Source organism: Coloeus monedula (genome assembly GCF_965178545.1).
Source record: "Coloeus monedula genome assembly, chromosome: 5".
Taxonomy (NCBI): Eukaryota; Metazoa; Chordata; class Aves; order Passeriformes; family Corvidae; genus Coloeus; species Coloeus monedula.
The window spans coordinates 42,373,880-42,389,621 of NC_138785.1; the positions used below are offsets into that span (position 1 = coordinate 42,373,880).

General features: G+C 39.9%; 1 protein-coding gene across 3 annotated transcripts in view; it reads left to right on the top strand.

Moving 5' to 3' along the window:
* Positions 1-15,742, top strand: part of STOX2 (storkhead box 2) — a gene marked incomplete at its 5' end in the record, with an annotated part of 139,561 nt that overhangs the window by 107,928 nt on the left and 15,891 nt on the right. Inside the window, one exon of one of the 3 annotated variants that reach the window (XM_082281302.1) lies at positions 10,222-10,337. The exons of the other annotated variants lie outside the window; for them this stretch is intronic. Within the exon in view, the coding sequence (XP_082137428.1) occupies positions 10,265-10,337 (73 nt within the window). Of the gene's footprint in view, positions 1-10,221; positions 10,338-15,742 lie in introns of those variants that run through there. 3 annotated transcript variants of the gene reach the window in all.

Here is a 15,742-nt window from a genome sequence, read left to right on the forward strand (position 1 = left end):
CTGTCTACCTGGGTGATGAATGAGACAATCAGAGGCTGCATTTGAGGGGAAAATATGTGGTGATTATGTTTTACAAGGTAATTTCTGCCCTTGAAAGAAATTATGTTATCAGGAGGAAAAATATCACTGGGAAGCTGCACTAGGCTTTTGCATCCTCAGTCTCCAAAGATATCCTGAAGAATACCAGAATTATATTCTCTAAAAGCAAGAACTTCTTACTCTGTATACCTCTTAAGAATATAATTTTGCAACCCCCAAACTTTTCTTGGAAACACTAATTACATTGAAACCTCCATCGAAAAATGTTTGTCAGGAGCAAGGCAACAGACATGTAAATCACATTCAAACCTCTATGCCGTAAAGTAGACTCTAGGCTCTTGTTTGTAAACTGAGGTATGAAGGAGATGTGACCAAGACTTTCAGGTATTTCCGGATATCTTACATGCATGGATTCTTTTCACATTTGAGCGTGAGCTTTTGTGCCATGTTCCAGAAATGAGTGCCTAAAATTAGGCTTCTTAGTAAGTCTCGACTTTAAGAAGTACCAATAGTACAGCAGCACTGAATGGAAATAAAGGGAAATGAAAATCTACATCAGTTTTGAAACTCAAGCTGTGACTATTAGAAACAACATATGGCAATAGGAGCCACATTTGGCTCCTTTACTATCTCTGCCTTTTTCCATAACAGGAAGATTTTAGAGAAATAGTACTTGCAACTCTAAATGTCAGTGGTTATATACTCTTGAAGACTGAAGCTGTCAGAACCCAGAAAAAAAGTACTAGTAGAAAGTTAATTCCTTTGTTTAAGCATTTAGTTTTTGAATGCATTAGGGAGCATATGATTGAACAACAGGAAGACATATGCTTGCCTGTAACAAAATTACTATTATATTTTTACTATTGATTATTCCATTTTTAACTTTCATCTTTTTATGCATGATACAAAAGGTCATGCAGATGAGTTTAGCAGGATTATGCATGTACTACCAACCCCATTGATAAAACTTCTGGAAGTTGTATAAGCTAAATCAGGTTAAACAAAACACTTATTCCAGAATAAATGGGTATTTACATAGGTATAATTACACCAAGATAGTTCTGACAGTAAATTAGTCTTTTAGACCAAAGCCCTGAGGTCAGTTTCTGTCTTATCCCTGTTACACCGATGCTCTCCAAATTATGTTCTGAGCATGTACCAAACTGGATGCTGCATAACAAATCTATGTTGGAATAAGTCAGTTAAATGCAGTACCCGAAATGAAATACCACAGTTTAAAGCAGAACTTCACACGCATTATGCATAGACTTTGCAGACCATGCAGGATGCTCTTTGGGTAGCCTCACATTTTCAAGTTCTTGTGCATTACACCATCTTTGTATGAAACTAAATGTGCATGTGTGTTTGAAGAGCTGCTCATAAAGCAGCAGAACACTTCTAAAGACAGTGTTGGTGATGACATGCTTAACTGCTTTCACATGTTTTCGTTCAAACTGCCCAAACCATTAACATACTCCCTTAGTGATGTTACATGCGTGTATTTGTATGCACACTACTAATTTACTCTCAACTTTCTTTACTGTCCTGTAAGCACCCGCCCTTCCCCTAGCTTTGATTTTTCGTCATAACAACTTAGAAGCAGCCATTTGGAGAAGAAGCTAAAGGTTTGTTTTTAGCTATTCTGCCTGTTCCAGACACTGGGAGGGGAGGAGGGCTCTTTCCAAGGCGGTGTAGTAGTATGCAGGTACCCTCGGCAGGAGCCCGGTGCTCTGCTGGGGATGCTGCCTTTGCTGGGTCATTGGCACCTGGGCTTAGGCTTGGGGCTGCAGCCCAAGATACGTTTGTTCTTTTGGGCTTTTAATTGAGATTTTGAGTAGAGGCTTTCACTGAATCCTTTGTGTGGCAGGGGGTGAAGGTCAGCCCAGAAAACAAAACAAAAGCAAGCACCGAGTGGATGCAGAGCACATGCAGATCAGCTGTCACAAAACAACTGTCCTTTGTTCACTTCTTTCTTCACTGATACAAGCAGCCATTCCCACTTGGCTTATTCCAGCAATTCTGTAGACCCTAATTTTTTTCCCAGCCTTCCTACAGCTGGAGGTACTAATTTTATTTCTTACCATTTGGTTATTATTTCTGCTTCCATTTAGCCCTGCAAAGCATTTGGATTCTTTTAACAAGTCTTCTTTCAGAAGTAACATCTCGGATGCTGCATTGCCTGCTTTAGGAATCAAACAAAAATCAGCTCTTTTCTCACATTTCCTTTTAACCTTTCCTGTGTTCTTTCTTTCTTATATTGTTTCTTGTTTTTCTCTCCCATCTTCTTCTGCTACTAATTCAATCTTTATAGCCTAGGTTTTTGTTTAGGTAGCCTCTACATCAACTCTTTAAGACTAAAACTTGTAGCTAATCAAACAGGAAGAACAGCAGGGGTTTGAAAAAGTAAGCTTTCAGGGTTACTTGCATCCCCTGTAGATGTTTCTGGGGGCTCGTCTGTGCAGTGGTTCCAGCCTCACAGAGGGGGTGGCCACGTGAGAGAGGGGCATGTACCATCCCCTTCACCATGTGCAATGCCATGTTTACTGATAATCAGAAAGGCTTTTGAAGCAGAGAGCCTTCTCGGTCTCTGGTTCTGACTGAGACATTTTTTACCTGTCTAAGTAGGAGGTGCCCTCAGGCCCATAAGATCTGGGTGAGTTAAAGTACTGCCTATGGAGGTTGCTTCGTGAAAGAATATGATGGTAACTATAAGGGCTTTTTTCTTACAGCCAGGCGTAAGGAATTACAACATGGTGACAAGATATAAGGAATGACTTATTTTGTTATTTTAATGTGTGTTAAGAAAATAACTATCTTGCTATGACATTAAATGTAGTAATTTAGAACTTGGGTTTGTAAATCCCCTATGCTTTGATCTCAACATTTTTGTATATATGATTTTTTTCTCCCAGTGTCCTGTGGTTACTTGTGAAATCTGTTAAAGAAATTATCTTGATTCTCCTTTTGCTAACCTTTTGGTTTAGTTTAATTAAAGTTGAGATCATCAGCAGCACCTGAGATCATCTCAGGAATCTAGCCTTGATATCCTAGTTTAGGTCTCTCTATACTGAATAAGAGGGCAAAGAGACAACTATTTTTATGTGCTCTCATCTTTCCAAAAACTGGGTCATTGCGACACTCAGGGAGCACAAGAACTCTTCCACGCTCTAGTGCTTTATAAATGCTTGGTGAAAGTCCAAAAGAAAAGTCTTGTCAAGCTCAGTTTCGTATACAGAGGAGAAAGAAGAAGGACGGCCCCTTCTGGGCCCTGGAAATGGTTAAAAGTCTTTTGTGCAGCAGGGATCAATACTAAATGTTTGGGGTTTAATAGCTATATTAAAAATCTGAAGGATGGAATGGATAATGAAGTGGTAACCCTGTCTGTCAGATCGCAGTTGTTCAGGTTCATTAAGACTGCTGAGGAGGATTTCAGAAGGGACTAGCGACAGCTGAGTGGAACAGCTGAGCAATTCTGCAGAATAGTGACATCAGCACTGTAGTATAAAGCAGTGCAGTGAGCACTGACAAAATAGTGCTTAAATTTGTTAAGTTTATGTTTTTTTAGGAGCACGGTCTCTGCACGTTGCTGGAGTCAGTGGTGAATGCGTTAGATGAGTCAGGAGTGGTAATTAAAATTCTAAACTTATGGCTCTAAATGAGATACGTAAGAAGTCATGCAAGAGAGGTGGTTCTGTGAAATTTGTAATTTTATCCTTTTGAATACTGTGTTTGGTTTTATGGCTCATATACAGGGCAATTTTCAGATTCCTGAAATTTCGCTTTAAAATGACAGAGCAGTAGGTAGAGAGGTGTTACTGTTTTAACATTAATAAAACATCTATTGTAGGTTTTAGTTTACTGCTTCCTGTAAATAAGTGCTCAGTAAAATTCAAAAGTAAAAAATATGTGAAATGGACAGGAGGAAGTATTTCATCCAGTGAGTTGTTTAATTGTGGGAACCCCTGGTTCTAGGTGCTGTCATTTATTTGGGGAGGTAGGTTTTCGTTGCTGCGTTTGCTGACAGTCATACTCATTGGGATAAAAAATCAAAATATGCCAGTCCCTGAGGGTCTCAAAAGAACTGTTTCTGTCTGGAATAAGGGCATTTCCCTTTACGGTGCAGTATACACTGGTGGCAATGTGTGCAGTTGGTTTTCCAATGCTTACTCTAAGATGCTTGACGAGCATGAGGGAGGCAACAGATTTGGTGAGCTGCTGAACTGTTGTGCCATGGCATTTCCTTTATTCCCATTCTCACAGCTAATCCCCACACAGGTGAGACCAAAGGATGGAATTTAAAAGAGTTTTGAACCACTGTGGGAAGCAGGGGTCATTGCATGTACCTCACGCAGGTAGAGCATAGGGGGAGAATATACTAATATAACTTCTTCATGTATTGAGGTGTAAAATATTTAGATTTCACTTTGAAGTATACCTTCTTAAAGGTACTCCATCCATATTGAAAACTCTGCTTTCTACCACAGGGAAAAAAATGACCCAGTAAACTCTCAACTGCTAAGTCTTTGGAGCATCTAACCTTTTCTTTTTAAAACCACTTTGGCACTAATTTAATTGATTCCATGCCTGGCCTTTTCATCAGTTCTCTCTTCTAGCCAGGAAAAACTGGGCTGTTAAAGGCTGCTGCAGTACCATGGGACTTGTGTTCAGTGTTGCAGGTTCTTATTTTAACCTGATGTTATCTGCCAGTCATCACTATTGGTTTGAAAAGCTGTAACCACTGCAGTACTCTCTTCAGGCTGAAAATCTTTTGATGGTTACAGTAGTCAATATAAATGAGAGAGAGTGCACTATGTCTTTGGGTTGTGTTGCTAATTATCACTTCACCTTTCAAGAATTTTATCTGCTGACTAGATTCTTGCTGAATGTTTGCTGCAGCATCTCCAGCCACACTGCAAATGTGTTCTGGCTAAATTGAAGAGGATAGTGAAGAATGTGTGGTTAAGACCTTCAACAGCCGTGTTTTGTGCTTTCAGCAGTGTTTGAAAAGGAGTATTTTTCTCTTGTGTTTTTACAATTTCCACCCTATAAGAAAACATCAAGGTTTATCATTGTTTGTTGGGTTTTGTTTCTTTTGTTTCTCATTTGCTTACTCTCTCTTGCCAAACCTCCTCTAGTGTCAGATTTTTTAAATGCGTCTATCTTTCCTTGCATTTGCTGTTTGCTGCTAGAGAACAGGCAGGTTTTGTTTTTGAGGGGGTGGGGTGTTGGTGTGGTTGATTACAATATAGCATTAACATTAGTCAAATTAATTTGATAGTAGCAGATTTCTTTGAAAAAAACCCAAACCCAAACCCTCCTCCCTTCTCTTTTTGTGGTCCTAGCGACAAAATACAGAGAATTCTTCTGTGTGGTTTAAAATATCACATCCTTTACAGTGAGCTATAATTTAAAGAAGCCTCTTTTAGCAGTTGAATCCTAAAAAGACACAATTGTTTCACCTACTGGGCTTTTGAGGGAGGGAGTTGCGTTGGTTGCCTTGGTTCTTCTGTTAAGACTTGATGGTTTCATTCATATGCTGTTTCCTGGGTGGTTGTGTTAGCAAGTGTGACGCTGGGTAATGATTCTGTCCTGCATTAGGTAACACTTAGAGTACTGTTTGTTTTTCTTCTTAGGTTTTGAGATTCTTTTTTAGAATGTGGTAAGAGGAGATGCTTAAAAATGGATAACAATTGAGAAGAATTGGATGATCAAAGATCCTTAATCATATCCACAGAGTGAGATGTTAAAGATCATTATCTTGGGAGTCAAACCTAGGAATACTTGCTTCATACTTAGTTGCAGTCAGCATAAAAAGGATAACTGGAACTGCTTGCTCAGTTGTAGGGTGACAGCGAGCCACCAATAAAATACAGCTGTGGGGAGAAAAACAGGTTATAAGGCAGGGTATTTCCACTAAAAGTAAGGGAATTCCAATTTCCTGGTAACTGATGCAGGTGGGAGGTTAGCTGGAACACTAGAATATGGTGCAGAATTCTGGTTGTTGCTTTTAAAAGAAAGTTACGTAAGCTAGAGTAAATGTAGAGGAGTCCTCTAACAGGATTAAAGGGACAGGAAAGGCAGACATACAAAAGAACACTAGAAGAGTGTGATTTTTTTAAAGCCAATGGAAAGAGATCTGAAGGAGGGGAGGTGTGTTCTCTGCTAATACTTTGGGGTGTAAGCAGCAGGAAAAGAGAAGGGGTTTTAAACTCCTAGACAACATTAGAACAAAAACAGATGGGCATTACTTGTTGGGATTTTAATGAACTTAATACCCTGATCGTGTTTCCTCTTGTGATTTCTTAAAGAACCAGGAGATTTGTTCAGGTAAGTCAAGCGGAACTTATTAGCATACTGCAAGTAAGTTGTTATTAGTGGAGCACTAATATGTCAAAATTTTTAGTATTAAGAGATTTCTTAAAGAACCGTAAGTGTAAGTTGGTATCTCTCTGATGTTCCTTAATCTGATTTCTTCTGAGGCCACAGGGTTTGTGGGCTGTGTTCCTAGTGTAGTTTCTGGGTGCTCCCTGCTTTGTGAAGTTGTTTCTTGTAGAGGTGGTCAATGATGACCAACGCTGAAATTAGCTCAGTTGGTTGGAACATGGTTCCAGTAACACCAAGGTTGCAGGTTTGATCCCTGTATGGGCTATTTACTTGTGTTGGACTTGATGATCCTTGTGGGTCCCTTCCAACTCAGAATATTCTGTGATCCTGTGGTAGATGACTATGGTCTCTGCAGCTACAGACTCCAGTTGCTGTGCACTGATGGCTGATTTTAGCCTCTGAAATTGGGAATCCACTGTAACTGGTACAGGAGAGACTGAAGACTCTTGATAACCTTCTTGGACTCTTTTGACCATGTTCTTTTTTAAGCTTTTTTGTTTTCTGTCATATGTGTGTGTGTGTGTGTGTGTCCCTGTTTTAGCATATTCCTTTCCTCCTCTTGAGTTTCCCTCTCAAGTGATGTGGAAAGAGCTGTGGCAAAGGAAAGGAATCCCAGGCCCTGACTCAGGAGGACTGAAGGATATATGCAAGCTAATGTAGAGTTTGACAAAGGAGTGTATGCAAAGAAAGAAAATGGGGTTTTTAGATCATCTGCTTGCTCCATGTATGATGGAGATTGATCTCAGGTTATACTGTGTTTTGAGTACTGGTCTATTTGGACGCATGTGCATGCATGGGGTTACACAGAGAGAAGTCTATGGCGTGTTTGTACTGTACACTGTCAATAAGGCAGCTTTGTTTTAGCACCAACCTCTGTTGTGCTGTGGGGGGATATGGGGGGTGGAGGAACAGAGTAGCTGCCCTGGTTGGGAAGTGCATACAGTATTTTGGCTAGGCCTTCCTCCTGTGAGGCCATGCTGCTGTAACATCACTGATGATGGCAGCACTGGTTTGTCCATCAACTTCAGCTCTTCTAAACATTCTCATTTATATTTTCCCCAGTGCTGGTCTCTCACTTCTGCCCTCTGCCATGTTTGAGGTATCAGGTACTTCTTGCTGTTGTTAATACTGATGAAAGGACTGTGTAATGGTGCTGTAAATGGATGAATTTGAGTAAAGGCACACCTAGGTGCATGTACACAAGATGTCTGTGCACCCTAGACACATGTGCATACTTGGTGCATTCGAGGTAGCCATAGGCATCACACATGCAAGAGGAATTGTCTCACTGAAAGAGCTTGCAGTTGTATCAGTCTGTTCAGAATAGCTGGGTTGGTCTTGCGCATATAGTATGGGTTCAAGTCCTAGAGAAATTTGTTAGAGAGAAAAGGTATTCAGAGTGCAGTATTACCTGTAGCTTTCTTCCGCCAGTGTTTTAACTTAGGTGTTAGTAGCAAGACTATGGCAGCAAGATCTTGTGCATATGTGTGTAAACAGTGCTGCATGCACGAGCCCAGCTATTTAGCTTTGCATGAAGGTTGTCCGGTGCAAAGGGGAAGAAGACTGGAGCTGTTGTTTATACTTTCAATAAGTGCTTGTTCTAATTCACTTCTAAATTTTTCTTCATGTAATGAGTCTTGTTTCTGTAAAGTGGGTGTGTACTTAGCAGACAAACATTTTTCAGGGACAATCCTAGGGGATCCAAACATTGTAAATGCCAAGCTGGATTCATTAGAGGTGTTGTGGCTGATCCTGCAGCTGCAGGGAAGGCAAGACTTCTGTAAAGTTGAAGGAAGATTTCCTGGAAGGAGGCCTTTCAGGGAAAACAGAAATTGTTGACTGTGTGTATAGCAACCCCCCAGTTTTTAATGTTGAGATTATGGCTACTGTGTAACTACCAGTGTAGCAAAGCATCCCATTAACCTTGCACTTGTACATTAATCTGCTGTATGGCTTTGCTGCATAACAACCTCCACAGACCTGTAACCACAAGTGATGTTTGTTAGTTGTATAACCCAGCTATTTACATGTCTTCCTAAAACACAAAGACCTTTTAGGCTTGGTTGGACTCTTTCACTGCCAGGGTTGTTGTAGGGCCAGGGCTTGCGGCATAGGGAGGTGGTGACTTGTATTTCGTTCAGTCCTCCTAAGCACCTGGTGTGTTCATTTGGGGGAACACCTAGGAGAACTGCCTGTTCCAGCATAGCACAGGTGAGCCCTAAAGTGCTGTGTTTCAAAATTTTATGGATTATGTGCCTTCTGTGCTTCAATATGCATATTTCAGAATGCTTGGAATGTAGGAACCTTTAAAGAAATGTTTTGTGGCAAGACTCCCTTTTCCTTTTTGCACCTCCATTTTGGCATATTGGTGTGATTTTGATGATGAGGTCATGACTAAAGTAGGTTTTTTTCAGTAAAGGCAATTTTAAATGTTTCCTTCTTTTAAAAGAAAATCTCCAAACAACTGAAAATGTTCCTATGGAACAACAGCATCTGTCTCTCATCTCACACATTATTCCTATTTCTTCTGTGTTTCCTTGATGCTGTAGCTTAGCATATCCTCACCAAGCCAAGGAAAACCTAGCACTGGGAATGAGATCCTGACACAGTGACCTCGTTCTGAGCATTACCTTCTTTGTCAGTGGTAGCAGAAGCTGAAGCAGCTCTGCTGGCCCTCAGCACCTGGAGCAGTTTGACATTTTCTGTCTGGCATGGTTTCAGGGATCACTTTGTTTTAAGCCCAAATGGTGAATGGGATAATGAGAAATAAGCTTACAAGAACTTGTCCACTGCTTCTAATTTTTTGATAAACAGTTTGCAGCAGCACAACTTTGATCTAGTGTACAGCAGAGCTGCTTGTTACATTTAGATCTGCAGCATTCTTCAGGACTGACAAAGGAGAGTAAATCTTTCTTTTTAATCAATAGACCTAAAACTGGTAACTGTCATGATAAATAGTGAATAGTTTAAGAAAATACTGATCTGTGTAAGTGTCTTTGTGCCCACAAATGTCTGTGCATTTATGTTTCTGTGTATAGGGGGAGTTGTGCATTACATCAAGAAGATATGTTAGGGATGATTTTTTTTTTATCTTGACGAGAGGGTTAAAGCTTTAGCTTGTCTTTGCTAATGCATGTAAATAGCTTTCTTGTCCACTTAATGAGAAGGCTGGCTTGTTATCCTGTACAATGCAGCTGGGCACTGTTCCAGAAGCATAGGCACTTCATTTCAAAGACAAAGAAGCCAGCGCAGACACAGGGAGAAACCTGGAACATTGCGCTGTGGATTTTTTCAGAGCGATGACTCATTTCAGTTCACAAAGGATTCTGGGCAGGGTAGTGAGAAGTCAGGTTGGCTGATCCATTCCTATGACTTCACTTTGCAGAGAGCCAGGGAGAAGAGGAGTGACACTGCAGAATCCTGAGGCACTGCAGTGGAGAGGTGCTTTGCAAAGACTGTGAGTGCCTTCGGAACAGGGGGTGGTATCAGAATGTGATTTCAGCCATTCCATGGAAACCGGGCAAAGAGAGAGATGTTTTCAAAACACTGTGTGGGAGTTATATTTGTAGTCCCTTTTAGATTCTTCTCCACCTCCTCTGTAATTTCTTAACCATTTATTTCTCATGCTTATGTGAGAATTGTGTGAAATAGTGTTCCTTTCAGTGGACCTGCATAGATAACTGCATTTTTTTTTCTTCAGTGTGTCCCTATTTCCTGATTTAAGAAGTGGGTGTTCAGCATATTCCTGCCTAAAAGCCTGCTTTGTTTTTCTTCTTTCAGGTCCTGTGGCACTGACCTGTGCTGCATTCAGCCACCTTCCACAGTGGTATAAAGCCCCAATATGCACATTGTTGTTACATCACAGCTTCTCTGGATACTGTACTGGAGCATGGAACCAGACCATAGGGGTTCAGGTAAGTCCCCCTTTTTTAACATATTGTGTGCCAGGAATATAGACATGGACATTTATTAAAAAATGCATTTGAAAAGTACTGTTTGGGGAAACACATTCTAAAGCACACAATATATTAAAAAAACACAGTCGTCCCCGTCCCGGCCCCCCCCCCCCCCCCCCCCCCCCCCCCACTTCCCAGGATAAGCAATGCTACAGAAATCTCAACTGAATCCTCTGGGAAAGTTCCATGCTCCAGCAGAAACTTTTTATGATCATAGTTGTAACACGTGCTGGGATATCACTTTGGATCAGGAGGCAGCTGGCCACAGGACATGAACAAAGAAAAGGAAAATTAAATCACAGGAATGAATGCGTGTAAGACGAGTCTGCTGACTGTGGGTAATTTAGCACCTGTTTCTGAAAGTTAGTGCCACTTGGTGAACCTGAAGATCATGATTGTAGCTGTGTCTGAATGATTAAAAAGATCAATTTACATAGTTGAAGTTAATAACTAGCAAGGAACTAGAACTTTGTTTAGGTTTGTTATATTGGTTATACTAAGTTTGACGTGTTTTCTTCAGGCTGTATAGATTTGGAGTGGTTGCTTTCTTGGAAGCGTTCATTCTTTATTTTGGTGGGTGTGCATTTCAGAGATGCCGAAGGAACTTGCTGGTTAGTGAATGAATGTGTTACTGCATTTGTTGAGCCTTTGTTTAAGCTGTTCTTAAACAGGAATAAATGGAAAAATCTTTATTGTATTTTTTCATTGTTGTTATCAGTCCTCTGATATGTGTAGCTGTCCAGTAAACACAGCCTGTAGCTTATTTCATAAAATACTCCAGGAATTGTAGCTTAAAAGGAGGATTTAGGGTATGTCTGGAAACAGCACAAGCAACATTTCTTCTAATTTTCTTTGTTTCCAGTTTTGCCAGTGAAATGTGATCTTTTCTGTGTTAGCATGCTAGTGCAGATTCAAGGTATTTTATGGTAATCTGGTTAATACCAAAGAAATCTACATATTCTTCCTTTTCCCTCCTGTTGTTCAATCAAATGGGAACATCTAGCTTGAAATGGCAATTATATGTCCGTGTGGCAAATTTGCATCAGAATAGGTTTGCTACATCTACGTAAGAATTCTTTAATTAGCATAATTCAGTCGAGATGGAGTTTGGGGCAAAAAGGGGTGATTGTGCAACCCAGGCCAGACATCTTAACTTCTTCAGCATCTGTCCCTTCATGAAGTAAATCTGAAAGTGTACTTTTTCTAGAAGAGACTTTTTGCTTACAGTATTCTTGGGAAAAAATGATAATATTCTAGGCCCTCTTTTGCCCATTACAAGTAGTTTTGTTTGAAAATGACCTTTCTGTAGTTCTTCCCAGGGTGAAATCATAGACAAGTGTTGATCAGAACAGGCTGTTGGCAAGAAAATTTTTGTGGGGGATTTCTGTTGCAACCACCACTATTATCATGAGATGCCATGAAGTTATGGTACTCTAGCTCGATGTTTTCTGATTAATAATGTAGTTCTGTAAGCACCAAAAATAGTGAAGTCATTTCCCTTGACAAGTGTTTTTTGACTGGATTCTGCCCTGTCTAGTGGGAGGTGGCTATGCCTGAAGCTCTGTACAGATGTAACATGTAGCGTACCCTTGTTTTAGAATCACTCTTGTCTGGTGAGGCTCTATCTCCCTGACACATGCAAACACACAGGTTGCGATTGTTCAAGCCTCATTTTCTGTGGAAACCAGGCTAAAAGTTATGTTTAGAGGTTATCTTGAGCCGTAAGAAACAAAAGATTAAAAAGGTGTTGAGAGTCTGAAGAAGTGAAACTAGGCTTTGACTTCCTGTACTTTACAGGACACAGAATGTGAATCAGAGGGTCTCCTCCCTATTTCAGAGAAATAGGGTGTATAAATTCTAATATAGTGTGATTTTTGCACTGTAATTTCTTTAATTCATTCACAATGATTGTACTGAATTGGTCCATTTGTAAGTCAAGAGGTGATTTTTCAAGTAATCTTTATGCAGAGTTCACGAGACAAAGAGTTTGACTACTAGGTAACTTCTTTCCAGCAGTAGAATCACTAATAAAAATTCTGTCATCAGTGTGTAGTTGATAGTTTAATTGCTGATACGTGGTACAGAATGTAGTCTGCCTCATTTTCTCCCCACATGGTGACACCCAGACCTTCAGAGAACAGACACACTGATACACTGGCACAGGGAAAGTTCCGGCTGGTATGGGCTCAGGATGTGGGAATTTTCATTCCCAGCTATGTTAGACCATTAATTTCTCATCTGTGTGTTAAGGATAGTTATGGTTCCCAGTTTTTCAGAATGTTTGAAAACCACTGAAGAAAAGTGCTATGTAAGAGCTAAGTGTTTATTTTATGTGCTACATGATCTTTTAATTTCTTCATAATGTTTTTAATTTCTAAGTAATAAAAATAATTTTTCCCCCCAGGCTAGCGATACAAATCCCCAAGACATAAATTAGTACAATTCCCATTCACTGTTTCTTATGTGCTTAGACAGTCTTTAAAATTGAGTGTCACTTAATACAAGAAATCTAGAAAACTTTTTTTTTTAAATTTGTTTAGAGAGAAATTTGGAAAGACATTGCAGAAACAGAGCTAGAGCTATATATGTACGTATATATCTTATATTTAAACAAAACATGCAGTCAGCTGGTGAAAACTGCTCTCTGAGCTCCAGTTTTCATTTAATTGGGAACACAAACATATGAAAGTTGAGGCTACCAATTTGATTTCAAAAGAAAGCTGCTTGAGACAAGCATCAGTCAGAGCTAACAGGAGCCATATGCTAGATGTTTTGTGTAAGTGATGTGGTCTTCAAAAAATTAGGAAAAGCATATTTGCTTTTTTTTTAAGCAGATCTTTCCTAAAGAAGTTGTAGTAAACCTTCTGTTCAACAGCCTAACAGTATTTATGTGCGTAATTGATGTTAATATATTATATTATAGTTGCAAGATATTTGCTGTTATTGTGCATCAAAGGAGTTTGTTGACTTTACTATAACCACAGAGTGCGTGTAATTTCCCAAAGCCACAGGACAGTCAAGATAAAATCTGGCAAATCAGAACTTCCCTGAGTGAGGGGAGTTTGGCTTTCTATCACTAGGTCTGCTCAAAATTTGTGCTAGCCTTTTTAAACAAGAGCTAGTAACTATCTCTAGCAGACAGTTATGAACAACAAACTATGGAGATTATTCTGTCACAACAGAGGTGAAACAGACAGTTTTCTTGTCATTGTGAAGAAGGCTGAAAAGCACTCAGTGGAAAACAATAAGGCTTAACTCACGATACTCCCTTACAAACAAGAACGGCCCTCCATAAACCAATATTTGTTGAGCATTTCTATTTCATTTAAAGCCATTTAAATTATGATTTTATGGGCAATTATAGTCATCTTTATAGTTAATTAAATGGTTGTCTAGCTCCTAAATATTTGTAAGCAGGATGTGTGTTACCCTGGTATACTAACTATAACGTGCTGTGCTAGAAATTGTGTTAACATTAAGGAGCCAATACTGAATGTTTTGTGTTGAGGAATTAATGTGAAGTATAGTTAGTATTTCAGTGGAAATTCCTGGCTTCTTCCTGGTGACAAGAGTCCTGCTGGCAGGAGGTCAAATTCAGTGCAGACTGAATGTTTTCTGCTAACTAACCTAGAAAGCAATTCCATGCTGAAGGCCTACTTTAAAAGGAAGAACTGTGCAATGTTACTAAAATCAAGCAAATTTTATTATTTCTTAGTTTGAACGTAGCCAGTTTTAAGTTAACAGGTCCTGACTGGAAGTGATCTCAGAGGTGGATCTCTGCAGGCTCTTGGCAGTCAGAGGAGAGGGATGGGCTGCTCCTGGGCAGGAGCAGAGCAATTGGTTTCTGAGTTCTTGTCCAAGCATCCCTCTGGGGGCAGCTACAAGGCTGCAGAGCAAAGCTTCAGGTATAAAACTCCTTGAGTGGCTTTCCCACTTCAGGAATCTGATTATGGTATTAAGGCCCATTCTTTACATCCTAAGTATAGTTCTGGTTAGCTGTGAATGGATCATTCCCATGCAAGGGTGAGAGAGAGGTCTTCCTCCCACTCTCCGATCCTGGCACATGTGTAGCTGGCAGTGAGAGTGCATGGCTGGGAACAGGCACAGGGATACTCCTGCCAGGCTGCTTAGGTTTAAGAAATTGCCAGGTCTTTGGTGATAAACAATTAAGGGGTTGCTGCCCTTTACCTGGATGTCCTTAAAGCTACTCTGTTCCAGGCAAAACCAGGACACCAGAGAGCCTGTTTCAGTGCCCGGTAAGATTAAACCTCAGCTGTGGCCAATATATGCCAATCTGTCTGACATTGCACTGAACTCAGTTTAGTAGTTCTCACAATGATACCCATGACACATAATCTTTGTGTTAAAGACAGTAATTTCTTAAATTGCTTAGCTAAATCTGCATAATTCTTACTGTAATTCTGATGCTTCTTAGACATGAAATTAATCATTAAAGAAACTGATCCCCTGTACAAAGTGCATGGTGACTGGTGATCAAAGTTGGTAAACTTACGTGTCTGGCTGATTACAAAGATTTGTCTATGAACAAGTTTAAACTGACAGCAGATATAATTATTAGTAAACATTACGGGTTAGTGACGTTCTTTATCCATACTCAAATGATGAGGGAACAAATGGTGTTTGCTCCCAAGTCATATGGAAGCATATCTCTAAACTTTCCCTGTAAGCTGTGTGTCATCTTCTTTGCCGTTGTCTGTAATGCACATGGCAGGAACTTTTAGGTGTATTTGAATAAAAAATGTCCAGAGAATGTTATATTTCAAGGTTATAATTCTGTGGTGAGATAAGAATGAGGAGGGTCTTGGGCTTCACTGTGTTGCAGCTGGAAGAATGCTGCCGTGCTGGGAAGGGAATGCAGCATTGATCTGGTCAGGCCTGGTTAAGCAAAAGCAATCAGGAGATAGCACAGCACAAATGTGTAGTTTTAAATCATTCTTGTGTCTTGGGTAACATCTATCACTGTTGTACAACAGATTGTAGAGCTTGTGATTGAAAAATTGCTCGTAAGTCTGGCTGAGACAGCTATGCAGTTTACTACTCCTACCAATTTTTTCCCCCTGAAGAGCTGAGTATAATGCTAGAGTAAATGCATTTTGATAATCAATTTTAGAAGCTGCTGCTCTTGTTTAGTAGACATAATAGGAATATAGAATTAATAGGGCAAATATTAGATCTTCTGAATTGAGAATGAAAATTTGGATTTGAATTAATTTCTAGTAATTTGATTCTTGATTTGATCACAAGGTGTTGCTCTGTGACAGCAGAAATAGCATGATTTTCCTGAAATTTCAAAGCTGTTTAGGTAGAACTTAATCCCTGGCCATTGACTGACCTGTGGCCAG